We start from the raw sequence: 26689 nt of genomic DNA, 5'->3' as shown, positions 1-26689 counted from the left end.
TTTTACAATTATTTACCCGGTTATACAGCAGTGTAATTTTACTGGAACAATTTGCAGTAAGTACCTTGCTCAAGAGTTTCCTTCTCCTTGCTCCTCCCATCTGGCCTGTCATCCTGTCATGATCTCTCAATCAAACTGGACAACTCACTCATTTCGCCTACCTCCTCAGCTAAGAGTCTGGGAGTGATGATCGACTCAAGTTTATCTTTCTCTCAGCACGTTGATTTCACAACCTGGACCTGCAGATACATCCTCGCAGGATCCGTCCCTTCCTCACAATTGACTCTGCCCAACTACTTGTCCAGGCCATGGTGACACCCCATCTGGACTACTGCAACCCTCTCCTGTCTGGCCTTCCTGCTACTGCCATCAAACGTCTACAACTGATACAGAACACTGCTGCATGAGTTGTGTTTGATTTGCCAAAACGTTCCCATGTATCTCCTCTACTCGCTTCTCTGAACTGGCTTCCTACAGCTGCCCGAATCAAATTCAGGACCCTGGTTACTGCCTACAAATGCATCAGTAGAACTGCTCCCAGCTATTTACAGGACTTGATAACCGCTACACTCCAACCAGTCTACTACGCTCCTCTACTTCTGCCTGCTTGGTGGTCCCACGTATGAAAGGTACAGCATGGATGTTCTTGGTTCTGTTGTGGTGGAATGACCTCCCCCTCTCACTCAGAACTGCTGAATCTCTGTCCACATTTAAAAAGGGTCTGAAAATTCACCTCTTCTAGACTCACTTCACCCATGATCTACAAAGTTCACATAAGGTGTAAATGCTCATGCACAATAACTTTAAGATCATGCCTGGATAAACCTTTATGCATCTACTCCTGTATTATAATGTAAGTGTTGGTGATCAGGAATCCTGAAGGTGATCAGGAATCATCGATATTCTGAGTTTGATGCAGCTACTGGTGTGATGAACATTAGTTCACATGGTGGAAAGAAGCAAACTAACTGCACTTAAGAATCACACGTCTGCATCTAAGTGTCTCTTTCCACTAATATAATTAACACATAGTATTTTCTATGAGATGTACGTCACTTTGGAGAAAAACGTCTGCTAAATGACTAAACATAAGAGTACTACAGCTGGAGGTGGGATTGAAACCTATGATCTGTGGATCCAAAAGCAGCAGATCTAACCACGATGCTACATAGTGTCCTGCATGTCTAACATCTCAATTTTTTTTACACAGAGTATATCAAAAGTATTGCGTCTTTCCTTGTTGTATCCAATACCATCTTTTACATTTTATTTAATTAATTTCCGTACTTTTACCTTTCATATGGAAATGTTTATCTGCATAAGGGGCAGCAGACAGCATACTGATTACTGCTGCAGTCTTGGACCTGAAGGATCCAGGTTCAAATCCTACCTCCTGATAAAGTACCCTTGACCAAAGTACTTACCCCAAATCACTCCAGGAAAAATTACACACTTGTCTAAACAGACAAACCACATGAGTCCATTTGAGATAAAGCACCAGATGAATGTAAACATTGTCATATTCTGAACCTACTACCTTCTTCTGAAACATATTTCCCCTTACAGAAACAGTAGCCAAGTGTGGTTATTAGCCCACGTTCTTCATATACAACAGTGACAACCAACACCTTTAAATCCTTTTGTGTACCACTTGTTCCAGAAAATCATTTCCCAACTTACATTACCTTTTTTTGAGTTCCAGGAATTGAACACTGCCTCTAATGGTAAGTACCGTAACGGCCCGCTTCGCTGGGGAGTGTTACAATTGAGCAGGAAAATGGGTTTATTTCAAATCGTTGAATTGTGGGTAAAATGTGAATTAAGCATTCAACCATTGTGGGGAATCACGGGGAGAGTGTGTTAGCCAGAGGAGAAGAATACAGGCTGGGAAGGCTGATTTAAGGTGTAGGTCTTTGAAGAAAAGAGGTCTTCAGCCCATGAACAATATTTCTTTGTAGGGGTGCCTACATCTCTCACTGTGTGCCAGGGTTCCACTAACTGTTTGTCATAACCACTAAGCGTGCTACAATATTTAAATAGCTGTTTTATGATTTGTTTAAAAAAATAATTACTGGAATGCTATTAAAATAAAATAAAGAGAAAAAAAAACAGACAAAGGTGTTGGGAGCAATATGTATCGTAGCTCTTCCCTCTAGTGGAGATCACTGGCAGTAACAGGTTCACCAGCAACAATGTTTTTACCTCTTTTACCCCACACCTCTACTCATATTTAGTTTCCTATATACGTAAAAAAATATTCAGAAACTGTACCTGAACCACTGTGTAAACAAATAACTAAGGCACAAAAGTAATAATGTACATTTCACTGTTACAAAACCTCATACAGAAAATAAAAACAACACAATTTACCCTGGAAAACTCAAAGGCAATACTCTTATTCACTGCCTTATTCAGAAGCTCCATGCGGCCTCTTTACACCTATTTCTTCTGCAGAAGTAGACAGAAGTGCTTTAGCCCAGTTTTCGCAATCCTATCCAGTCCATGAACCAATGACCTTCTGGTACATTCTGGGGATTCCTGCAGCCTCCACAGAGGAATATTCACCAGAATGTGGTCATTGAGTCCCCGAGGAAGGGAGGAAGTGGGCTCCGTCATGAATAGGCGCTGCAAGACAGATGTGGACACGCCACAGGTATTATGAGACACAATAACGTGGTACCGCACTTTGTCATACACGACAACACGGTAACGTCTCAAGTCAGGTTGTCAGATTGCGATTTCTCCATCGTCAGTCACGAAGCGTTCGGCTTTCTAACGGAACACATTTATGCCAAACGGGAATCTGCTGGAGTGAAAAGTTGGCCGTTTCAGTGATTGGAAATCAGCGTTTCCGACAAACAGGCACAAAGGGGACGGAGCAGAGATCCTATTGGTTCCATGTGCTCTTACAGCTACAGAAACCCACAATCAGACAAGAATGAAGCCACAGATATTTAAAAAAAAAAAAAAAAAAAACTAGTGCAACTAAACCTCGTGGCAAAAAAAAAAAAAAACAAAGCATGGTGGCACAGCAAATAGCGCTTACAGCACCTGGGTGGTGCAAGAGGACGTGGTTCAATCCTCGCTCAGGCTATGTGGAGTTTCCATGTTCTCCCCTTGTTTGTATGGGTTTCCTCTGGGCGCTCTGGTTTCGGCATTATTTTTGTTAAAAAAATCATTACACGGTGTAATATGTCACGTGCTGTTGTTCATCTGAGGTTGTATTTACCTCATTTTAAGACCTGCTAAGGACCAGATGATTTTTTTATTATGTCCTGATACGTAAAACCATAGGATCCAAAGAGGGTGTACTTTCTTTTTCACGTGACTGTAGCTTTCCAGCACCGATTACAGTGTAGCAGTATTAAAAAAAAATATATTTTTGGTTCAGCATTTTGGTTAATAGGTGTAGTTAACTACTGTCAAGCGAAACACATGGGACTGTTAATCAAGTCCTCACGTGTTTACTAAGGAATCCAGCAAAGGTACCGCGAGTTGCGCGAGGCCGTGTTCTCACCTTACAAAGCGGGCCAAAGCCACGAGACCCAGGATGCCCCCAAGTCCATAAAGGCTCAGAAGCAAAGCACCGAGGATGACATCTGCACGCAAGACATAGGCCTGCCACTGCAAGAAGTAGACTCCAAGAAGAACGGTGGCCAACGTCAAGGCTAAACTGACCCCTGTACACCACTCGCTCTCCTGCAGGTTACCCCTCACACCTGGGAAGCAAGAGGGTGGAGGGGTTTTATAAAAAAAAAATGCATGAGATAGAAAGGGTGACAAAGATGCATAGCAGATCAGTGAACTTCATATATATATATATATACACACACACACACACACACACACACACATATATTTTCATTTCCCGGCTTTGCCTCACCCCAGTATAGCCTGAGAGCCTCCAGTCCAGCCAGGAGGAAGAGCAGACACAGATCCAGGACAATGTTCTCCCCTGGGTAGCTCAGAACCAGGCCTGCGGAAGCAAGCGCCACAGCGTTACACTACACACCCTCCCCATGAGTGTGTGAGCATTCAGGTGACATCATGGCCAAATCCCTGCTGTACCTACTCTTGTAAATGATCAGTCCAAGTGTGGCCAGGAAGTAGAAGATGAAGTAAACAGCAGACAGGTAGAGGAGCACCTGCAGGGACACTGAGGACAGCTGGGAAGGGAGGTAAAGGCACCTGAACTCAGGGATAATGATCTTCAGGTAAGTCACCTGTCTCAGCCCATGGTATTTTCCCCATGTGTCACATGGACATATACAGCCAGTCCCTGGGTTATGAACGACCAACTTACATACAACCCATAGTTACGAACCACCCCCTGTAGCGCCTATTATATTAACAATTTGAGTTACACAGATGGGGGTGCGGTGGCGCAGTGGGTTGGACCACAGTCCTGCTCTCCAGGGGGTCTGGGGTTCAAGTCCCGCTTGGGGTGCCTTGCGACGGACTGGCGTCCCGTCCTGGGTGTGTCCCCTCCCCCTCTGGCCTTACGTCCTGTGTTACCGGGGAGGCTCCGGTTCCCCGTGACCCTGTATGGGACAAGCGGTTCTGAAAATGTGTGTGTGTGTGTGTGTGTGTGTGTGTGTGTGTGTGTGAGTTACACACAATGGTTTGTAATAACAAATGGGCGCTACTTTGCGATGCCCATCAAAACATTGCGTGTGTACGGCGGTTTGTCAGCTCGTGGGGGTGTGGGCCCGAGGTAGGACCAAGACTTCCTTCTTTTCAGTTGGACCACATTGCTGTTAACAGTGTCTCCTGTGTTACTGTATTTGCCTTTAATTTTTTTGTTTTTACCCTCATAACCACGGCACCAAAACATAAATGTGATGCAAGTGATGGTGATGCGTCAAGGAAAAGGGAAACAATTACGGCTGAAACTAAAGCGGAAATAATAAAGCGACTAGAAAAAGGCGAAACGCCAGCGAACAGTGGAAAAGCAAACATTAAAGTTTCTTTGATTTTTATCCACACACCACCCCCATTACAAATACTGTGGTAACATTATTATCACTTTCCCTGTCTCTCTATTATAAACAGTGACTGTACAGTTACATTTGCAATTCTTATCATTACATCATATTATTATTATTTCACTGTATTGTTATATTAAAGATGTTTTAGTGCATCCAGAAGTGTTTCTTTTTATGCACAGATTAAGGCACACAATATACTAAGACAAACATGCGACTAACTGGCGTTAGACACGACCGTACCGAACTGTTCCGACTTACGTACAAATCCGACTTAAAGACAGACTGAGGAACGGAACTCGTTCGTAATCCGGGCACTGTACTGGAAACTCATACCGACTGTGTAAACTGTGGCCTCACTGCATTTTCCTCACACTACCTCCACCATTGTTGTCCGAACCCTTCCATCCCCTGCGCTGGTATCACATGATGTCACTTTGGCCACACACAGACACAGAAAATGACAAAATGACAGAACGGTCATTGGACATTGCCACTGCTGCGCTAGAAAGTGTCTTACACAAAAAATACCTTTAACAAAAGTCAGAGGCGAGTATAAGCAGGTGGCAAGTTTTCATGAACTGCACGTGACACGTGATATGAAATGAAAAAAAAAAGAGCACCAAGCGCGGGGTCGCGCGGAGGAAAGGATACAATAGTAGCCGTTCTGCCTGAAAGAGAAACAGATGAAGGTATAAGCACCTCATGCACATGAGGACTGCCAACAACCATTGGCTACGAATTCATATCGATTAATTATTTAACCACGTGTTCACTCACTGACGAGGAAAATAAAACACTCGTGACGTCGCATTGATTGATAGTTTAATAATGACGCAACTGGCCTTGAGCCAAAGAAGACCCACGTTTTTATGGCTGTGTCACCGTCCTACCACGTCGTCGTTAGCGAGTTTTCCTGCTAATTTTTGCAAAAACACTAAAAACTAATATAATCAGTCACGTTTGTTTGACTGCAGCTGCAACTTAGCGCGCTACCGCGCGGCCGTTCTGGCCAAACCAAACAAAGTTGGCACTGTTGTCATCGGCAGAACTTGTCGGTTCGATGACTCTTTACACGGGAATATAATAATTCCGATCCAAGCGGAATCAGCAAACAGTGCGGCGGCTTTATTTTTAACGTTCCGCGAACCCGTATCTATAGCAACGCGTCCGCCTACCAGTCTGCGCAGCCGCCATCTTGAAAAGCAGGAATGCAGAGAGCGCGCGCGCGGGCGGCGCGAGGCCGCCCCTATTAAAGGCACAGTCGCGTGACTCCGCGCGGCGCTCGCGTGCTGCGGTGCGAGCCGCGATGCGGAAGAGTCTTATTAAATGTTTACCTTTGGCTTCGTTTCAAGCGTTTTTTTTTTTTTTTTAATTAATTTTATTCCCAGAAGTGCCCTTCATACATCCATAAACGCCTACTTTTACTTTTCGATTTTGATCGAACCCCACATTATAACCTTCAGTTCAGAAGTCTTAAGTCTTTGCTTTCACTCACTGCTGCCTTGAAATGCTGTTTAAATAAATATGTCATCAAAATAAATGAACAATTTGAATAATTACTGTACTGGAGTATTTAGACATTAATCCTTTATTTTATTTAGAATCTGTGGGAACAACACTCTGTGTAATTTGTAATTACAGGAATAACTGAAGTTGACTGCTTGGATGAGCAGCTAGTAGTACAGTGGTTGGAGCTACCACCTTTGTCCCTGAAGGTTATGGGTTTGAAGGTTATGGGTTTAGTCAAGAGTAAGGTACTTACCCTAAGTTGCTCTATTAAAATTGTCCAGCTGTCTAAATCGGTAAATAATGGTAAATTGCTTTGGCTGCAAGTGTCATGAATGAATGATGAGCATTCTGTAAAAATCACATTCATATGAGTAGAATAAGTGTCATAAATGATAAAATTTGATTTTTATAGAACGCTCTTCTCACACAATGAGACACAGTGCTGAACAAAAGATCCAGAGACTAAACTGGTACATATTTATGGGTTAATAAGGGACTCATTTAAAATATGTTTCCCTAAAACTATGGCCAATGGTTTGAGCCAATACAGTGCAGCAAAATACAGATTTACACCAAGAAGCTGAAGATGTGTAAGACTTATCACACTAAACTCAACATCCTGGACACTTCATCACCATTTTTTTCTTTGTATCAGCAAAAAGAGCTGTATGTATGACATCATAATAACGACCCGCGTTACCAGGAGTTTGAGTGGGAAAATGGGTTTATTGTAAATAGCTGAATTATGGGTAAAATGGAATTGTGTTCCACTGCTGTGGGGACTCACAGGGAATGAGTGTGTTGGCCAGCAAAAGAAGAAGGAAAGCCTGAGAGGTGCTAAGCGGGCTAGAAAGGTTGAATTAAGGTCCTTGAAGAAAAGGGGTCCCCGGACCAAGAGCACCATTTCCTTGTGTGCCAGTGTTTTGCTAAATGCTTGTAATGAACATTGTCCGTGCATCCTTCTACATCTCATCCGAGCACGGCGCGCTTACAATATGCTACACATCCAGAAGGAATCAAGTCTGGATGTGTTTAGAAAAAGAAGAACCCAACATTCTCAGAGAGATACATTGCACTTTGTTTTATTAGCCCAGTCACCACCAAACCACATTTACAAAGTAAGGAATCGATATTCTACAATATTCCCACAGAGTGAATACAGCAGGAGAACTCAATGGATGCGGATGGGCTCCTGAAGTCCGGCTCGGGCACCATAGTATGCCGGATAATACGAGTACTGGCATCATCATCATCATCACCATCATCATCATAATAACACGTGTTTCCACCAAGCTCACAGCATCTGCACAAGAGAGCACTGTAGTTCCTAGGAGAGTCAGTCTTCCGAGTACTTTTTAGCGCATTAAATGATTGACGTGTCGTCTTCTGTTCTTGCAAGTGCATTAATGGGCAGGGGTCTGCGTTACGTCGAAGAGAACCCATAGTGTGGAGGAAAGATCCATTAGTTCAGGAGTAATAACCACCATCGTTCGCATCACGATCATCGTGCCACCACAAAATGTGTGCTAAAACGTGTAGTCCTACTGGAATTATTGCCTTTATACGCTCTGGAGAAGAAGAAAAAGAACGAAGTGAAAGATCAAAACTTCTTTTTTTTTTTTCTACTAAGAGAATCTGTGTTAGAGTAAGCTCACTGCACTGTGGCCTGTGGTCTGCTTAGGGAGTGTGTGTTCATAGCGATGTCCGTGGTATTGCGTTATTGCCAGTTAAATGCCAATGTGCAGGCAGGTCGTCTATTATTTACCAGGCTAATCAGTACTCTGCACTCAAACTATGGATGTGGCTCGGAGTGTGGGGCGGTAAATGTCCTGTTAAGTCGCACGTGCCGCCAAGAGGAGATTCTGACAGACCCTAGGGCCAGGAGTACAGAGGTATCTACATTTTACTTACACAGCACATTCTCATACTGTACACATTCTAGCTACGAGTATGTGAGATATAGTGTATATACACACTGCAGTAAACTACGAAACCCATCGCTTATTCCCTGGCCCATGATGTAGTTCTGAGACTGCAAGACTGGACCGAAATAGCCAGCTGGGAGCCGGGAAAAAGATCTCGAAGCACATGCCATGCAAGAAGAGCATCTGAGTTCGGGTAGTTTATGAGGTTGCCGCAGAATGTAAGATGGAATTTACATCTTCCAACACATCTCAAAAGCGTGAATTACACCTATACGAAATATTTAGATCTAAGTGAATCTGAAGTTGTGAAAGTGCTGTAGAACAAGAAAGCATGGCAATCTCCTCCCGGTGGTTAAAGGTTAAAGCTCAGAATCTGATCCAGTCTTTTTTTTTTTTTTTTTTTTTTTAACTAAGGACTTTGGATGTTACTGGATGTGCGGAACTGTTGCTTTCATTCGTGTATAATATTTACATTCCATGTCTGCAATATTAAACATGAAATAGGGTTATATAAAGCCTGTTACCATACCTATATACAAATTGGATCTATACAGAGGATGAAGACCTTGCAGTACATATGCTGTCATTTTCTGACATTCACATCATTCACACTAGTGTGGTGTTCAGTTAATGCCCAACAAAAGGACACATTCATAGGTCCACTTAGCAGAAGTTTTACTTTGTATGGCAACTGAACTATAGTTTAACTATCATATATCCGTATTACAGGCTATTGGAAACTACTGTTTTTTTAGTCAAGGGTATAAACTAACCAACTGATCCGAACTATCGTACCTTAAGAATCTCGGTAGACGGAGTTGTGGGTTGGGCACAGCACCTGAGTGAATGGACCTTTACGCTCTCTCCCAGGTGTCCTCTTGTAGAGACCTCGGATGTCCCATGACTTTCAAATGACACCGATTTGCAAAGGATTCTAGGCGTCCGCAGTAAAATCGGCAGGTTCGGATATACGCAGTTTTATTTGGTTCCTGGGCTTCCGAATAAACGTTGAATGACAGCTCTCTGAGGGTTAACGCTGCTGGAGTTGAGCTTGTGCAGAAGCACGAAAGGGGCGACGCACAGGTCATGGTGGCAAATGGGGGGGACGTCAGAGAATGTGCCTCCGACCGTGCGGTTCTTCCCGGACACCCGGAACCCTTGGCAAATCGGAGTAACTCAACTCTCCACAGCCTCTCCTTGAGTTGTGAACCAAGGCTTCCTCTACTGGCTCCCTTGCTTGTCTCATCTGAGAACCTCTCGCCCTTTGTTTGTAAACAAGCACATATTTCAACCTTTCATTTTAAGCAGTTGCAGTTGGATGTTCAGTGGGAAAAAATACGTTACAGCCGGAAATGAGGAAAAAGATGATACCAAACCAGAGACATGATCAGAGTTCATTGGTGCTGAGAACCACTTAACTCACGAAGCTCTGATCATGTTACATTTATCTGACAGTTTTCTCAAATGTGATTTACAGTGTTTATCTACCTAGGATTATTTTCCCCTTGGTACAGCTGGGTAATTTTTACTGGAGCAATTCAGGGTAAGTACCTTGCTCAACGGTACTACAGCCAGAGGGGGATCAAACCTGCAACCTTCAGGTGCAAAGAAAGCAGCCTTACCCACTACACTATCAGCTGTCCCCATCCTGTGTACCAATGTCCTATTTAGACATGTGAACCGACGGTCTCAGTTTACGGCATCCTCCTAGCGTAAACCTCCCAGAAAGTTCTTCATTCCACTTCCACTAAAACTACAGCGGGGTGACAATCGCAGCACAGGTACTGCGATAACAAAAATGTGCAAACTGGAACCCTGAAAAGTTTTAATACCTTTCGAAGTTACTACAGTTTCTAATTTTGCTCTGGCTGCGTTCGTTTCGTGCCGCGGAGACGCCGGACCGGAAGGAGTTATACACTGGAATCTGTTTTTTTTACACTCGAGTATCGGAATGTGCATGTGACTGGTCGGTGTGTTGGTGTCTATAGATACATATCAAATTTTGTACACAGGAAATGGGCACAGTGTGTTCCCAACCTTGTACTTCCAAATAATCATTACAAGCCAGTAAATTAAACAATCAGCGAGCGACTCATTTACTAGTGACCCAAGAGACCGAGCGGGAAGCTTTTCGCGACTTTCACTTCCTCCGTGCTAAGAGCAGCGCCCCGATCAGGATGGCTGCGGCAGCGATGACAGCTCCTCCGATGAGGAAAGGCTTCAGGTTCTCCAGAGAGTCTGTGTTGTGCTCTCCAGCCTCCGCACCCTCTGCCGCTCCCTCCTGCTCAGCTGCTCCACCCTGGTCAGCCGCCCCATCCTCCGTGGCCTTCTCCGGAGCAGCGGCCGCAGGGGTGGGCTCAGCAGGGCCAGGGTTTCCTTTGCGGGGGGTGGCTGGCTCTTTCTTCTCCCCGGGTTTCTCCCCGGCCTTGGAGGCGGCAGTCGACTTCGCTGCCCCCGTCCCGCTCTTGGCTTTGCCCTCCATGGGATCCACCGAATGACACGAGAAGGCCGCTTTGCAGGTTGACGCTTCTTCCGGACGCCACGTTCCGGGAGAGACACACAGAGAGGGAAGAAATATGACACATGGTGGATGCAAACTGGCACAACGGAGCTCTGCACCCTTGATCTGAACATGAGTGCAGCTGGTGCCAGCGAGGAAGAAATATTTACATTTATTCGTTTAGATGACACTTTTCTCCAAAGCAACTTAACAATGAACTCTATGTAGTGTTATCAGCCCACACACCTTATTCACCGTGGTGACTTACACTGCTAGATACACTACTTACACTGGGTCACTCATCCATAGATCAGTGGAACACACACACTCTCTCTGTCACTCACACACTATGGGGGAACCAGAACAGCATGTCTTTGGAGTGTGGGAGGAAACCAGAGCACCCAGCAGGGACTCACACAGACAAGGAGAGAACATGGAAACTCCACGCAAACTGAGTGGGGATCAAACCCACATCCTTTCGCACCATCAAGGCGCTATGAAACAGCAGCGCTACTCGCTGTGCCACCGTGCTACCCCACCAAAAGGCTGCATGACCTTCACAGGGAGACCGAGATACAGCAGTGACAATGTTTTATTGTGTGATTTCATTCCTGACCCCTGGACTTATCCCCCGGCTTCTGGACCTCACGTGGGAAGGCCCGAGCCGATGCAAAGGGGCTCTTCCAAGGAAATGTGCCGCTCTTACCCAAGTGACTGTGTTACATCACCGTCACGCCGCATTAGACAAAAATACAGACACGTTGCACCAGACACACACATCGGCAGTTCTCCCTGCGTCGACCTTGAAACCTACAAGTCGCTCACGGAGAAGAGGGCCCTTCCACCCTGGCACACTGGCCCGGCTGCAGGCCCTGCATAGGCCCCCGGCTTTTACCCCGTGTGAGTCATACACCGCCTTAATGGAGGACGAGGGAGAGGGAGGGAGGAATGGAGGGAGGGAGGGGGGTGATGGAGAGGTAATGGCAAAAAGGGGGAGGGTGGTGACCAGGAATGGGAGGGAAAGCACAGAACGGCGAGATACATAAAGAAGGAAAACGGAGACTGAGCAGCATGATGATGCGGATACGATTTGTATGAGAAAGCAGCTGTGTTTCTGAAGGCCTCCTGCCGTTTCCCCTTCCCCTTCCCGTTCCCAGTGCGCCGCGTCAGTGCGGATGGGAGGCGTGGGGATGGAGCAGGGGGTGGGGGCGCCGGCCCAGCCCCCGCGCACACGTAATAGCGGTAATGATGGAAATGATAATAAACGGTGAAGGAGGGAATAAACGATGCGCGCTTACCTTGTTTGCTCGGCTCGTTCCCGTCCGTGCCGCGGGGCTTCCTGGGCTGGATCCGGACGGAGGGACACGCAGTGGAATGATCGGGCCTATGGGGAGCGGTGCGGTACGGCGCAGGGCCGGGCTCAGTTCCGTCCTCAAGGAGAAATGTCAGAGAGTGAGGGAGAAAAGAGAGATGGAGGACACCGGGAGAGGGAGAGAGGGAGAGAGGGAGCAGCTGGGATGTACCACTGTGCCGGTGCACGGGGGGCGCGGCACCTTGGAGTGTGTATCGTACGGCTCGCTGCCGGGTTACTTTCTGCCTGAGCAGGCATCGCCCTGTTTGAAGCCCTTATTTGTTTTGTATATGCAGAGCGCTCATATTTGGTTAAGTCCTTTGCGAAAGGTCGAGCAAACATTCGTTTGCTGTTCTCAGCATCCTTGCTCGCGCAGGCGGACGCGCCACCCGGAGTAACGGCGCATGGCCGAGGTGCGCGGTAGGGCACGTAGTAGCGGCGAGAATACCCAGTGCGATACCTTCTTTGAGGGCAGTGATGCACGAGTTGCATGTGTAGACCTGGAGAAATATACACTGGAAATGTGGAAACGTCGCGCAACGTAATTTCGTAATGAACGAGGCCTTTTGACTCCACGCCAAAAAAAGAGTGAAGGGACAGTTGGTAGCGGTGTGATTAGAGTTGCTGACCTTAGATCCAAAGGTCACACATTTGATCCCCACCTCTGGCTGTAGTACCCTTGAGCAAGGTACTTACCCTAAGTTGCACCAGTAAAATTACCCAGTAGTATAAAGGACTAGATAATTGTAACCTTAACACTGTGAGTTGCTTTGGAGCAAAGCGTCAGCTAAATGAGTAAATGTAAGTGCATTACAGCCCTTGCTGATTTACTCTGCAAGCATATGACTTGTCAATAAAAACTCACAGCTCCTTTTGAAACGAGCACCGCAAAACACGCGCAGATAAATGCTCATCATTAAAAAACATGTGACACTCCGGCCGCCAAGTTTCTACGTTGAGGAAACTATGGTGTGGAGGAGAAAGCCTGCTTGCGGCAACGATGGCTCTGGTTGGGTCCTGCATGGATCGTCCAGCGGGATAGATAATATGCGAAGAGGTGGACTGCTCAGGTTTCTCACGGTTGTCGTGTTTCTGAAAGCTGGGTGGTGTGGTACCTTGCTGCGTGTGACGGCTCCCAAAATATCAGCCAATCACCCTCCTCCCCGGAAGACCGTTTACTAAGCCAGTAAGAACGCCAGATTTCTATCTTCTGAAGACACGTGTGGCTTGCAGAAGAGCACGGATGTTAGTGGAAAAGGACCTCTGTGTGTTTAGATGGACCCACCCTTGTTAATGAGTGTTTATGAATGTGTGGGAATTATGAATTATGCAGCCACACACAGACTCAAGGAGACTGGTCCCTACTGGCTGTTGACCATTAACTGCCAACTACTGACTTGACTCTTGATGGTAACTGTTAGCTAGTGACAGCTGACCTGATTGTTGACCATTGATGGGTGACTGTTGACTATGTTTACATTAATGTATTAAGATGATGCTTTTCTCCAAAGCAACTTACAATGTTAATCTACTTACAATTATTTACCCACTTATACAGCTGGGTAATTCTACTGGAACAATTTAAGGTAAGTAATACACAGTTGTGGACAGCCAGCAGCGTAGCGATGGGAAGTCACTGCTATTGGATCTACAGGTTGTAGGTTCAAATCCCAGCAAACTTGAGCAAGGTACTTACTCTAATTTGCTCTAGTAAAATTACCCAGCAGTATAAATGGGTAAATAATTGTAAGCTTGTAATGGTTCTAACTGTAACATTAACATTGTAAGTAGCTTTGGAGAAAAGCATCAGCTAAATGAATGGAAATGTAAGCACCTTGTTATGGGACAGCTGGTATCATAGTGGTTAAAGTTACTGCCTTTGGATCCAAATAACTGTAGTCAAAGGTCACAGCTTTGATCCCCACCTTCAGGTGTAGTACCCTTGAGCATGTCCACTGACTGTTAACTTCTAAGCACCTGCTGATTACTGACTTACTGCATTTAGCAAATGCTTTTCTCCCAAAGAGACTTAGAGTGTTAAGATAGTTGAGTTTATTTCCTGCTCCCCAGTGAAATATATATCAGAAATAATGTTATGCAGAAGACATTTATATTTAATACTAGTTTCTATGATGCTTTTCTCCTTATTATTTATACAGCTGGGTGATTTTACCAGACTAAGCCTGGTAAGTAGCAAGGTACTGCAACTGGGATTTGAACCCGAGACCTTAAGGCTTGAGGCTTGACTTCTGACTCTTTGCTGTAACTGTTAATTCCGACTGCCGATCGTTTCGCCCGCGTTCGCTCAAGCGCGCCACGCGCGTCGCTGCGCGTTTAAGAGCGCCGCTGAGCGCGCGCACGCTTACGCAAACAGCGCGGCAGCCGCGCGGCTCTGCTTTATTTAGGGCAGCGGGCGATGACGTTGACTACGTAAATGGCGCACGTCCAGCGGCCGTTCCGAGGCTCAGGAGGTGCACGGCGGCGGAGAGGGGCAGCGGGAATAACGGCAACGTCCCCGAGTCAGAAAGCGACGGGGGGTATTTAAATTTGAAAAGAAAAGGAAAAAAGAAAAAAAAAAAAAAACAGCTGCCAGCCTCGCGGGACCCGCACTGGTCCAGAAACCGTCTCGCTAGGGGGGACTAAACAGTCACACCCGAAACGGGGAAAAAAGAAAAGGTTTTAAAAAAAAAAAAAAAAAAAAAAAAAGCAGCGCTGCTGAGGCGCCCGAGCGGCAGTCCCGGTTAGAGGAGCGTCAAAGTGGAGGCAGCGCGCGCGCGCCGAGGGCTGATGCGAGCGAGTTACCGACCGACCGAGCGCGCGCGCGGCGTCATGAAGACGCCGTGAGACTGAGCGGAGCGGCACATTTTCTGACGGCTCTGTGTCTGTGCGGAGCGGGAGCGGCGCTGCGGCGGCGGCGGCGGCGGCGGTAGTGGTGGCAGCGGCGGTGTCCGCGACGGAGCCGTGGCGACGCGTGGCGTTGGTTGGCGAAGAGCCCGGCGGCGGCGTCTCGACTCAGTCACTCGGTCTGTCTCGCCTCCCCTTCTTCTCGTGCGCGCGATCGCCCGCTTACCGCCGCCCTGGGGGACATGCTGCTCGTGATCGCGCGCGAGCGAGGGGAGTACTAGTCGGTAGTCGATAGTCAGTAGCCGGGTTCGATTCGGCCCCGTTCGGACGGAGCGGCGCGGCGCGGCGCGGGGTCTCGCAGCGGGCTGGACGGCGGAGGATGATGGGACGGACAGCGGGACACGGCAGGACGGGGACATCATCATAAAGGTGGGCACCGCGTGTGTGTGTGTGTGTGTGTGTGTGTGTGTGTTTCTCACTCTGATGAACATAACCCGTCTGTCAAGCAAACCGTGCTCGTGTGAAATGCGATGTTGCCGTGTGTGTGTGTGTTTTAGGTCAACGTGTTCCTTCGCATGATGCAGTCTTATTCACTTATGAATTCTCACAGCTCATCCTCTTTCTTGAGTGTTGCCTGTCCTCGTGCTTCCTGCCTCCATTACATAAGAGTTCCATAAATAATATACATATACACACACACACACACACACACACACACGCACGCACACTTTTCTCCCACACCGAGGAGCCTCCAATGGTGCCCGTGTCCAGTGAGGTGTGCTTTCTTTGGACAGCCGTGTCCCCACCATGGACACACACACACACACACACACACCTCTGATCCCCATGTGTGCGCACTGCCTGTCGACATCTGTCCCCCCCATAACACACCCAAGCTGACACACACCTGTCTGACATGTTGCCGGAAGGGGACACCCCACTTCCTCTGTCACTTTGTCACCGCAGGGAGCCGCTCCGCTCCCAGCGCTGCCGTTTCTGGGCCGCTGACCTAGAATGGCCCCTTGGGTACGGACCCGCCGTCCCGCCGGACGGGATCGTCGCGTCGGCCGGGGCCGGTTACGGAAATACGAAGTATTTCTTTTAATAATTGTCAAGTAACCTGAAATGCGACGCTGTCACTCTGCTGTCCAAAGTGACTTACCGCATCAGTGTAACTTTACAGGGATTTACCCATATGTACAGCAGGGTATGCGAACGCTATCGGCTCAGCGTAAGAACCTCGGTCAAGGGTTCTGCAGCCCGGATGGGACTCAAACCGGGAGAGTGACTGTCATGTTACAGCGCCCCTAAATACTACGCTTGCTGCTGGCCCGTTGAAGGTAAAACGGTGAAATTTACCTTGTTCAATAGACTGATGGTGATTTGTCAAGTGATCAAACGAGGAAACGAGGGAGCTTTTTTTTCCGGAACGTGCCGTGTCCTGTAAGGGCCGCTGGGCATGCCGCGTGCACGGCTCGGTACGGTTCGTGTCGGAACATAATTCGGACCGATGAGCGAAGGGCTGGGCTGCGCTGGAGCGACGAGGCACACGGGGATCCTGCGGAACGACGGCCGACTCGCTGGACGAGCGGCTGCTGCCGTCTTCCCACAAATCGTTCTTTACGATGCTGCTCGGTTGCCTCGGGGCGCAGCTGTAGCATTGCTCCTAGAGCGGCTGCCTTTAGATCTGCAGGTTGCGGGTTTGAATCCTACCTCCCGACGCCCTTGATCGAGGTACTTGGCCTGAATCGCTCCAGCAAAATCACCCGGCTGCATAAATGGGCGAATATCTACGTAACTTTGCGTTGTGTATTTGGGGAAAAGTGCCAGATGAATGAATGAAAATAGAAAAATCGTGTCAGTTTGCTGGCGTTGAGCTGCTCTGGTGCGTCTTCCGGATGCGAGTCCCTGGGTTCTGGCTCATCGGACCGGTGCCCCGTCTGAGCTGAAAACGTACTGCGCTGGAACGAGAGCCGCTCGTGTGCTCTGCTCCCCCGTGGGACATGTCGCAGAAATAATGCGGCCTGTGGTGTGGAAAACATTTATTAATTCATCTGCTCTCTCTCTCTCTCCAAAGCGATTTACAATATTAAACTACCTAAAATTATTTATCCCTTTATACAGCTGGGCAGCTTTACTTGAGCAATTCAGAGTAAGTACCTTGCTCAGGGGTACTGCAGCTGGAGGTGGGATTTGAACCTATGACCTTTGGGTCATAAGACAGCAGCTCTAACTTCTGTTCTACCAGCGCTCCCTGAAATACGTGCACTAATGTAGTTCAGTGCAAAAGTTACCGGTTCAAATCGTACTGCGGGATGCTAGATCACGGTACACTAAAAATACCCTGGTTCATAACTGGGTTAGTGCTGCACGGTTCACTTGAACGCACCCCGATGGCTCGGGTGGTTTTCTTGGTAAGGCAGGGTATAGAGACCCTTTACCCTCCTTGAGTTGCGAACCCTGGAGACCAAACAACCTCTCCGTGCTCTGAGTGGGATTGGAACCTATGGCTGGAAACGCCATTCAGCAGCTGTGAAGCACTCTTGTTACCCGCTGCGCCACTGTGCCGCACGAAGTGAGCAAACTGTCACCTTGGATGAAAGTGTCAGCTAAATACAACTTAATCACTGTACTTGGGAGAGAAGTGTAAATGATGTAAACCGCTGTAAAGTTCATCATGTAACGCCGTAAATCTCCCTCCTCCTTTAGGTGTCTCCGCAGTAACGGATAATTAACCGCGATGTGTTGAGACTAAATTGTTCCGTCGGAAACGGTTGGGATGGCGGGTGTGTGAGATTCTCTGCAGCAGGGTGGTTGTTCGGTGTTTGCCTTGCTCTAAAATACATCTGAATTGGGTGAACGAAGGGTTAACTTGATGAAGACAGTTCACCGTGTGTGTGTGTGTGTCTGCAGTGTAACTCGGATCCTTCTGAATGAGCAGCCCTGCATGCAGCGCCCTGCTGTAATGTCATGTGCTGCAAGGTGACCAGTCGGGGCTGCTTTTACACACCGGACTGTGTGTGTGTGCGTGTGTGCGTGTGTGTGTGCGTGCGCGCGCATGCATGCAGCCAGTCTATTGAATATTATTTCACATTGTGACGCCGCCACTATGAAGGGGATTGAGAGCTTTTGTTACTGATGCAAGCGCAGCATAGAGGTGTTTGAAAGAAATGAAATGAGCTGGCAGCCAGAGATCACACACCCTTGTGTGTGTGGATGGGGTGGGGGACCGGCACCGAGTCGGAGCGGCTCTTGCGCAGACACGGTGCTGACGGCAGGTCTGAGTCATGGTTGGGGAGTGGAGCGTCTTCGGGGAGGCAAGCCTTCTTTGTGTGTGTGTGTGTGTGTGTGTGTGTGTGTGTGTGTGTGAGAGAGAGAGAGAGAGAGGGAGGCAGCCCCTGGGGGGCCCATCGCAACCTGCCGCTGGGGGGAGGCGCTTGTCAATCAATACGTTTCACAAGCTGCGGTGCAGATAACTGGTCCAACCCTCAGCGCCATGCAGGACTGATGCAGCCTGTGTTGCCGTGGGTTTCCGGAGAATCGCCGGGGGGGGTTTGGGAGTTTGAGGGGTGGTGCCTCTCAAACATGGGTTCGATCCCAGCTCGGTCTGCGTGGAGTTTGCATGTTCTCCCCATGTCTGCGTGGGTTTCCTCCGGGTGCTCTGGTTTCCTCCCACACTCCAAAGACCTGCTATTCAGGTTCCCCATAGTGTGTGAGTGACAGAGAGAGTGTGTGTGTTCCACTGATTTATAGATGAGTGACCTAGTGTAAGTGGTGTATCTAGCAGTGTAAGTCACCGCGGTGAATAAGGTGTGTGGTTTGATAACACTACATAGAGTTCGTTGGAAGTCGCTTTGGAGAAAAGCATCGACTGAACAAATAACGTAAACGAAAGAGTCGGTGCCTCGCAGGCCGTCGTCGACAGCAGAGGTGCCTTGGGCTCCTCCGGAAAGCCGGCTCTCCTCGCTTTTGTTTGCTCTCGCTTTTGTGCCGCGCTCCGTCGCCTTGGCGTCCGGCCACTCGAGCTTCCCGTTCGCAGCCCCACCCGCCCGGACGCTCACCTGCTGTTCCGAGGGTCACGGCCACATGGAGACCGAAGCAGTACCCGGAGGAACTGGAAATACACCCGGATATGTAAAACCGGGGCAGAAGGTCGAGAAGAGTGCGATTTCCATAAGACGTTGTTATGCAGATGAAATGTTACATTATTTATTCATCATCATTCATATCTGCCACTTTCCTTCAAACAAACTTAGTGTTAATCTGCTTGGTTATTGACCCATTTACACCGCTGTGTAATTCTAGTGGCGCAATTTAGGGTAAGTACCTTGCTCAAGGGTACTACAGCTAGAGATGAGATTTGAACCTACAACCTTTGGGTCCGAAGGCAGCAGCTGTGACCGCTTTACTACCAGCTTGTAACGAGCTGATTTTTCGAGAAGAAAAGTCACCACTTTGATCAGACGCGTATTTAGAGGGAACCTGAGGTGTGGACCGTGGTGCCGAAGCACATTTCCGAACGCGCGTAATAGGCCTTCGTTCCGGAGCTTCGCCGACAGCGGCGGTTGGGTTGCGGTTGAACGGGTGGAAATGGATTGGGATGAATTCCCAGGCACAGCTGGTAGCGTTGTGGTTAGGATGTGGTTGTGGTTCGAATCCCACCTCCAGCTGTAGTACTCCTGAGGGAGGTGCTTACCCTGAATTACTCCAGTAAAATTACCCAGGTGTATAAATACGGTGAATTACCGTAGGTGGATTAACACTAAGTCGGTTTGGAGAAAAGCGTCAAGTAAACATAACGTTCCACTTAATTTGTGTCCTCTCATCTTCCCAGACTCGATGTGCAGGTTTCGAACCTGTTTTGGAAGCTCTGATCACGCGCGCGTTTCACGCGAAACACCGGAGCGGCAGTATGATTGCGGTCGAGTTTGTTTCGGCCGAAATTGACTCGCTTAGCCGATGCTTTTCTCCGAAGCGAGCGCGAGTTTTGCCGGAGCGCTTCTAGGGTAAGCGCTGCAACAGAGGCGGGATTCGAACCTGTGTCCATCGAGTGGAAGGCGAGAGCTGCTGCTGCTGCTGCTGTTTCGGGGGTAAAAACATCCGTGTGAGTTTGGATCTCGTGGCAAGGAAAGGATGAGTGGAACGTGGTCACGCGCTCCTTTTGTCTTTTGGTGTATTTAATACCGCATTCGACACACACACACACACACACACACACACACACACCTGGAAGCAGTTGTTAAGCCCGTGGAGACCGATTTACGATGACGGTCCTGGCAAGGAAGTGTTTTGCGATGCCGTGGTCTACGCTAGATCCCCCCCCCCCCCAAATATGTGGATAAGCAAAGTGTTTTACTTTCCCAAAGTGGCCTTTGATTTGCGTGACAATTGCGACAAATTCCCAAACGTCTCATTGAACCTCCTGGACCAGAACGCTCATTTGAGATGGACGGTCCATCGTTTCCTTACGCCTTAGGAGCAGCGAGGTGGGAAACGTGTCGCAGGTGGCGGACCGGGTGCGGGCGGCACCTCCTCGTTCGACCGTGGAACCACGCGCAAGACACGGCCTGCGTGGTGCGCGCACACACACGCGCGCACACCCTATGAGGTCATGTGACCGGGGAAGAAATCCCATTAATTTTTTGTCGGTGTACCAATGAGGTGTGTCTCGCAGCGGCTGTTAGTCCGCAGTAACGCCGTCCTGTCTTCACCGCAGGTCCTTCCCCGTGACTGTCGGTGTCCCAGAGCCTGCTGGGAAGGCGACGCGCTGCTCGAGCGTGACCGAAAGCGGTAATTATTTCACCTGCTGCGAGAGCGGCCGGCATGACCCGCAAAAGATGTGCTGCGCCGCTCCGGGCTCGCGGTGCGGCGTCGGCCGACCCGAGCGGCACGAGTACCCGTTGTACGAATCCTTTTTTAAATGTGTGTGTGTGTGTGTGTGTGTGTGTGCGTGCTGCCGTTTCCATCAAAGACGGTTAGTGTCACGCTAAACATAGAGCGGTCCGCCTCCCACTCCCCTCCTCCCTCGGTGCTCCTCTCGCTCCATCTTTCTTCCTCTCGCCCTCATCGCTCGCCTCTCCTCCCCCCCCCCCGAACGCAGCATTCGCGTTGACGGCGGTTACGGGAAGGAGCGTCTTACACGAAGGCCCGTTCCTCCGTGTCCTCCCCCTCTGCTCCCTTTATCTCCCCTTCACAGATTTCGGTTCTGGCATCCAGATGATTTCTGGCCTGATTGAGGCTCTGATTGGTACATCGCTCGTCCGTCTCTCTCTCTCGCTCGCTCGCTCGCTCCTACTCATTTCCCCCTCACCTTGCCTTCTAATCCGTGCTGGAGAGGGAGGCAGAGAGAGAGGGCCCATGTGGGCAGCCTCCACGTAGGCGTGTGTGTGTACATACGCGAGCGCCTGCGCGTGTGCGCGTACGATGTGCGTTCCGCGCCTCTGCGAGGACGGAACGGCCCGCCGCGTCGCAAACCGGGAGCGCCGGGATCCGAGCCTCCCTCCGCGTCTCTCCGCCGGCACCTCGGCCGTCGCCCCGTGGTCGCTCCGCGTTCGGCACGACGGGAAGGGCGGCGCCCCGCCGTCCGGCCGAGCGGCCGCCGAAACGAGTCCGTAGGCGGCGATTAATCAATTGAGTCGCTTCGGGTGACGGCGAGGTCGTATCGGCGGGTCGTCGGCTTCCGGCCCACGCGATGGGACCGGCTGGAAATTGACGAACGGTTTTGTAAGGAACTCGCACGGTGTGAGCCGGCAAGAGGGTTTGTGGGTAATTTCGGTCACGCGTCCAGCAAGACGACTAATGTTTGCGCGGCTGGGTCACCGCACTTGAGAAGCGCAACGTGGGAACGTCGCCGAGGGTCGAGATGCCCAGGGTTGGCGGCGCGAGGCCTGCGCTGCTCTACAAGGTCTTTTCCATAGCCCCACCCCCCACCGACGCCACGTCCGCCAAAAGCTCTAAATCCCAGCTGCTCCCGCGTCGCAGGCCGGGAGACAAGGTCACCTTCGCCGCGGCAGCTCGCCCTGGAAGCGAGCGTGGCGGAGCCCTCGGTGACGCGGACGCAGTCACCTGGGTTTAGCACGTAGCGATGGTGGCGACGGGGGGGCCAGACGCGACGACCCTGCCGAAACTGGGGGGAGTGTTTTTTTTTTTTTTTTGTAGCTGGTCCTGATGAAACACATCACATCATTTGGGCTGCACTGCAGTCGCTCGTTTGCCTTCGCCGATGATGATGATGATGAATTTGCGGTAGTTGCCGCAACAGCAGGGCTTCTTGGTGCCGACCAGAAGTCAACAGCTGTACTGTTTTTACCTTGTTACTTATTCGCATCCATTGTTTTCTATATGAGTATTTCAGTGTTTTTCCAGCGTTTCCTTCCACTACGTCGTGTGTGTGTGTGCGCGGGCACGTGCAGTTTCCTTCGGGGTTAATAAAGTATCCCTCCGCGTGTAGTTGGTGTGTTTGCAGAGGATTTGGTAAATTCTAAGTGGGGCAGAAGGAAGGGATTTGAGGGTGAGGAATGGAGAGGCCGTTGGCTCGAGAGCCCGGGTTCGAGGGAGGGGGCGCAATTTGCGGCGCGTAAAGGGACGAGCGGTTTTATTCGTCCGCGAAACGGCTACGATCTATTTTTGGATACATTATTCTTGTTTTTAGTACTGGAGCGTGCCGCTTGACGTCCTTTGTCTGCGTTTGACGCGCTTTTTAAATGTATATAGAATTTTACAATGAGGTGGGGGGGGGGGCGGGTGTTGGCTCGAAGCGATTCGCCCGGCTTCTGAAGGAAAGGGCGTCGGATCTGGATTGTACCACGTGGAGGAGGACACCTGGGGATCTGGAATTCCCAGCAGCCATTGCACCTTTACCTGGGGGCAGTGGGCGGCGTAGTGGTTAGGGTTGTTGCCTCCGCACCCAAAGATCATAGGTTCAGTACCCACCGCTGGCTGAAGTATCCTTGAGCAAGGTACTTACGCTAAATTGCTCCAGTAAAAATTACTCTGCTGTATAAATGGGTAAAAAATTGTAGGTAGATTAACACTGTAAGTTGCTTTGGAGAAAAGTGTCGGGTCGATGACTCGATGTAACAGATCGTGATATTTGAAGTCGCGTTGTTGCAGACCGGATGCGACCCAACTGCTCTGCCCCGGCCCAATCCCGGCACCGGAGCGGGTCCCGAGATACGATTCGCAGGGTTTGCTCGGCCCCTCGATCGTGCCGCTTGCCGTCTCGAGTACCGCGCATGACGATGATGTCACCTACATCCAGCCGACCTAGTTCCGAGCGGGCGCGCCGATGGGCGCGTCCCTGCCGTCGGCGAGCGTGGTCCGAACCCTCAGCGTGTCCTCGTCTCTCTTCCGCTCTGCAGGGCAGTGATGCCGGGGATGGTTTTGTTTCGCCGGCGCTGGTCCGTTGGGAGCGATGACCTGGTGCTGCCGGCCCTCTTCCTCTTCCTCCTGCACAGCGCCTGGTGAGTACACGGTGAACGCGCCCCCCCCCCGGTGTACGGGAGGTCCCGGGACGGACCCCGTGGAGGCGCTCGCCCGAACGAAGGAAGGGATAAACGCGGTACGTTACCTTCGCTGTGACTCTGCCGCTGGTCCCGATGCGCGGAAGCGGAGGTGCGAGCCGCTCGTTTCAAGCTTTTGCGCCTTAATGGATTTGACGGCATGCGAAGGACGGGAGGGTCCCTGTTGCATTCATCTCTCTCTCTCCCTCCCTCTCTCGCACGCACGCACGCGCTGAGAAACTTCTCCAAAGTGTTGCTCATGTAGCAGTGTTCTGAGCTCATCTCGTACTTTGCTGTAGGTTCTCAGTAGACCCGTGTGTGTGTGCGGCCAGGCAGGCGCGAAACGCCATCCGTTTTTCTTTTCGAGTCGGCGCCGCGCAGGTTGTGACCGGACCCTGTTCCCGCTCAGGCTGGTGGCGTTGTCCGTGGTGCTGTTCGGCCTGCCCTTCGGATCCGGACAGTCGTGCTCGGTGACGCTGGTGGACCACGGCAGGGGCTACCTGGGCATCCTGGTGAGCTGCCTCATCTGCGAGAGCGTCATCATGTGGCTGAGCATGAGAGGCAGCATCCTGTACACGAAGCCCAGAGACGCCGTGGAGTATGTGCTCTACATCCGCCTGGGTGAGTCTACCCCACACACACACACACACACACACACACACGCGCTCAAGGTGATACGCAGAATGTCTTCTCTGGAGGAAGAAGCGCACTGTCAGAGGTGCGCACTCTCCTATTTATACATGCGCTCATGTTCCACGTGCCTCTATGGTGAGGACAGTTGATAGCGTAGCGGTTAGAGCTGCTGCCTTTGGATCCAAAGGTTGCAGGTTCAAATCCTGCCTTTAGCAAGATTTTCATCCTAAATCGCTCCAGTAAAATTACCCAGCTGTATAAATGGGTCAGTTGCTTAACGTGCACCGTTTCGGAGGAGCGTCAGGTTAACGTATGACGTGTTCCTGTGTGTCGCCCAGCCATCCTCCTGGTGGAGCTCGTCTACGCAGTGGTGGGAATCGCCTGGCTGGTCCAGTACTACCAGCCCTGCTCTGACATCACCGCCAAGAACCTGACACTGGGTGAGGGTCCCCGGCGAGGGGTTCGCCGCTCGCTCTCCTCGCGTGCGGTTCCGGAAATTCCTTCGGAATAAAACGGGCTTTTGTTCGAACGGCGAGCGGAAACAACGAGTGATGTGTGTGCGTTCCGAACGTTCCCGTCGCCTCCGTGTCCAAGAAAGTCTAAATTGAGTGCGAGCGAATATGAACTGGCAGAGATCTAAAAAGGCGCAATAGGATGCATGTTGACTTCTCTTTTTTTTTTTTTTTTTTCCTCCTTCCTTTTTCTGTCCTTTTCATGGTGCCGGCGACGCGTCTTTGCGCTCTGACGCACGCTGGCCTTGCTCTCCTCAGGAATCGTGGTGTGTAACTGGCTGGTGATCTTCAGCATGTGCTTCACCCTCATGTGCACCTTTGACCCCACGGGGCGAACGTTCGTCAAGCTGAAAGCGACGCGCCGACGCCAGCGCAACCTCACCACCTACACGCTCAGGTAAAGGCGTTTCGGCGACCCCCTTTCCTCCTGCGCCTGTGAGCCGCCGGAGCTGCGTTTCCCTGTGACCGGCTGACCTTCTCCTCCCCTTCCCTGGCAGACACCGGTTAGAGGAAGGCCAAGCCAGCAGCTGGTCCAGGAGACTCAAATTCTTTATGTGCTGCACCAGAGCGCAGGACTCGCAGTCGGTCAGTGTTCTCCGTCGGGCGTGATGCGCTCTTTCGCCGAGCGAACTCGCCCGTTCTCTAAGGTGGGGGGGTGTCCTCGTTGTGCCCAGGACGCTTACTCCGAGGTGGCCAGCTTGTTTGCGGAGTTCTTCCGGGACCTGGACATCGTCCCCAGCGACATCATCGCCGGACTGGTGCTGCTGAGGCAGAGACAAAGGGCGAAGAGGTCGGCCATCCTGGACCAGGTGGGTACGGCTTCGGCGGGGACTGCGGTAAGGGGTGCGGTAAGGGGTGGGGCAGCTGGTAGCGTAGTGGTTAGAGCTGCTTCCTTTGGACCCAGAGGTTGCAGGTTGGAATCTCATCTCTAGCTATAGTCCCCTTGAGCAAGGTACTTACCCTGAATTGCTCCAGTAAAAATTACCCAAATGGGTAAATAATTAGGCACCTTAACATTTTAAATTGCTTTGGTGAAAAGCACGAGAAACATGTAGCCGTAAGGAGTGCAGTAAGATTTGGAGGGAAACGGCAGCAAGATCTCGGTTGCGCATCCGTTTCATTGTGTAACAGTCATTTGTGGGCGGGCGCAAGTGTTCGGAGTCGCTGCTGGCGAGCGTGTCGCAGCGACGCGTTGCGTGCATCATCGCGGTGTGTCTCGTCCGCAGGGCAACAACGACATTCTGGCCTTCCTGTCTGGGATTCCTGTCACGCGGAACACCAGATATCTGGATTTGAAGAACTCGGTGGGTTCCGTGTGTGTATTTGAGCCCAGTTTGTCGCTGAATCCAGTGAATTGCTGTGATTTCACTCCCCCTTTTTCAAAAAAAAATTGTTTTGGGGGGCATGGACTTTATCCACATGCACATTCATCAAGTATGTCGTAAGGAACTGAGGCAGAGGACGGCGAAATAATTTCAAAGCCCATTTCGCACTTTGGTGGGTTGACAGACAACTCCAGGGACGCTATTTTCGGCCTCTTTGGATCCCATCATCCTTCTGTTGTACGAGGGGGGGAAAAAACATAACTGTGTCTCTGTTTGCCTGCCAGCATTTTCTTATGTGTGTCAATTAGTAAAAGTAAGGCTTTATTTCTTTTGTAATCAAATCCATCAGTGTCGTGTCGAAAAGTTAATTTGCCCTTAATGTTCAAAGTATCAAAAATAACTATCATAGGGCTTTATATTCAGAATGCTTCCATTAACAGATTGGAAATTGTCAGGAAAAAAATCACACAACGTAATAGAAATTTTATTTTGTCATTTTTTTTTTTTTTTTCCCTCTCAGCGTTTTCTATTCAGTTTTGTTAGATTAATCATACGTTTAGTGGTACTTCATACTGTATGTCAGTTTTTAGATCAATATTCC

At 49.9% G+C, this 26689-nt stretch overlaps 2 protein-coding genes across 3 annotated transcripts in view; one reads left to right on the top strand and one right to left on the bottom strand.

Moving 5' to 3' along the window:
• Positions 1–1115: 1115 nt before the first annotated feature.
• LOC108941146 (transmembrane protein 80-like) lies at positions 1116–6196 on the bottom strand. Its single transcript, XM_018763740.2, has 6 exons — positions 6164–6196; positions 5640–5656; positions 4073–4166; positions 3884–3976; positions 3518–3719; positions 1116–2625 (listed from the first exon to the last, which is right to left on the bottom strand). Exons 1-6 carry the CDS (start codon positions 6180–6182, stop codon positions 2613–2615), a joined length of 438 nt encoding a protein of 145 aa, XP_018619256.1. The 5' UTR covers positions 6183–6196; the 3' UTR covers positions 1116–2612.
• An 8050-nt stretch (positions 6197–14246) lies between these two features.
• dagla (diacylglycerol lipase, alpha) overlaps positions 14247–26689 on the top strand; it is a 34222-nt gene continuing 21779 nt past the window's right edge. The window contains exons 1-8 of one of the 2 annotated variants that reach the window (XM_029256109.1): positions 14247–15546; positions 23478–23579; positions 24028–24239; positions 24590–24691; positions 25022–25160; positions 25261–25348; positions 25438–25572; positions 25990–26067. In XM_029256109.1, coding sequence (XP_029111942.1) covers positions 23485–23579; positions 24028–24239; positions 24590–24691; positions 25022–25160; positions 25261–25348; positions 25438–25572; positions 25990–26067 — 849 coding nt within the window. In that variant the 5' untranslated portion in view covers positions 14247–15546; positions 23478–23484. The other variant, XM_029256110.1, reaches the window with a different exon arrangement.

Source organism: Scleropages formosus, chromosome 11 (genome assembly GCF_900964775.1).
Source record: "Scleropages formosus chromosome 11, fSclFor1.1, whole genome shotgun sequence".
Lineage (NCBI taxonomy): Eukaryota > Metazoa > Chordata > Actinopteri > Osteoglossiformes > Osteoglossidae > Scleropages > Scleropages formosus.
Note: the sequence above shows the minus strand (reverse complement) of the source record. Positions and strands in the feature narration are given on the sequence as shown.

Excerpts from the sequence above, each read along its gene's own strand:
- LOC108941146 (XM_018763740.2), bottom strand. Across the intron at positions 3,977-4,072 it reads TGGACTGATCATTTACAAGA|GCCTGGTTCTGAGCTACCCA; the intron begins GTAGGTACAGCA and ends TTGCTTCCGCAG. Across the intron at positions 3,720-3,883 it reads GGCTCTCAGGCTATACTGGG|GTGTGAGGGGTAACCTGCAG; the intron begins GTGAGGCAAAGC and ends CTTGCTTCCCAG.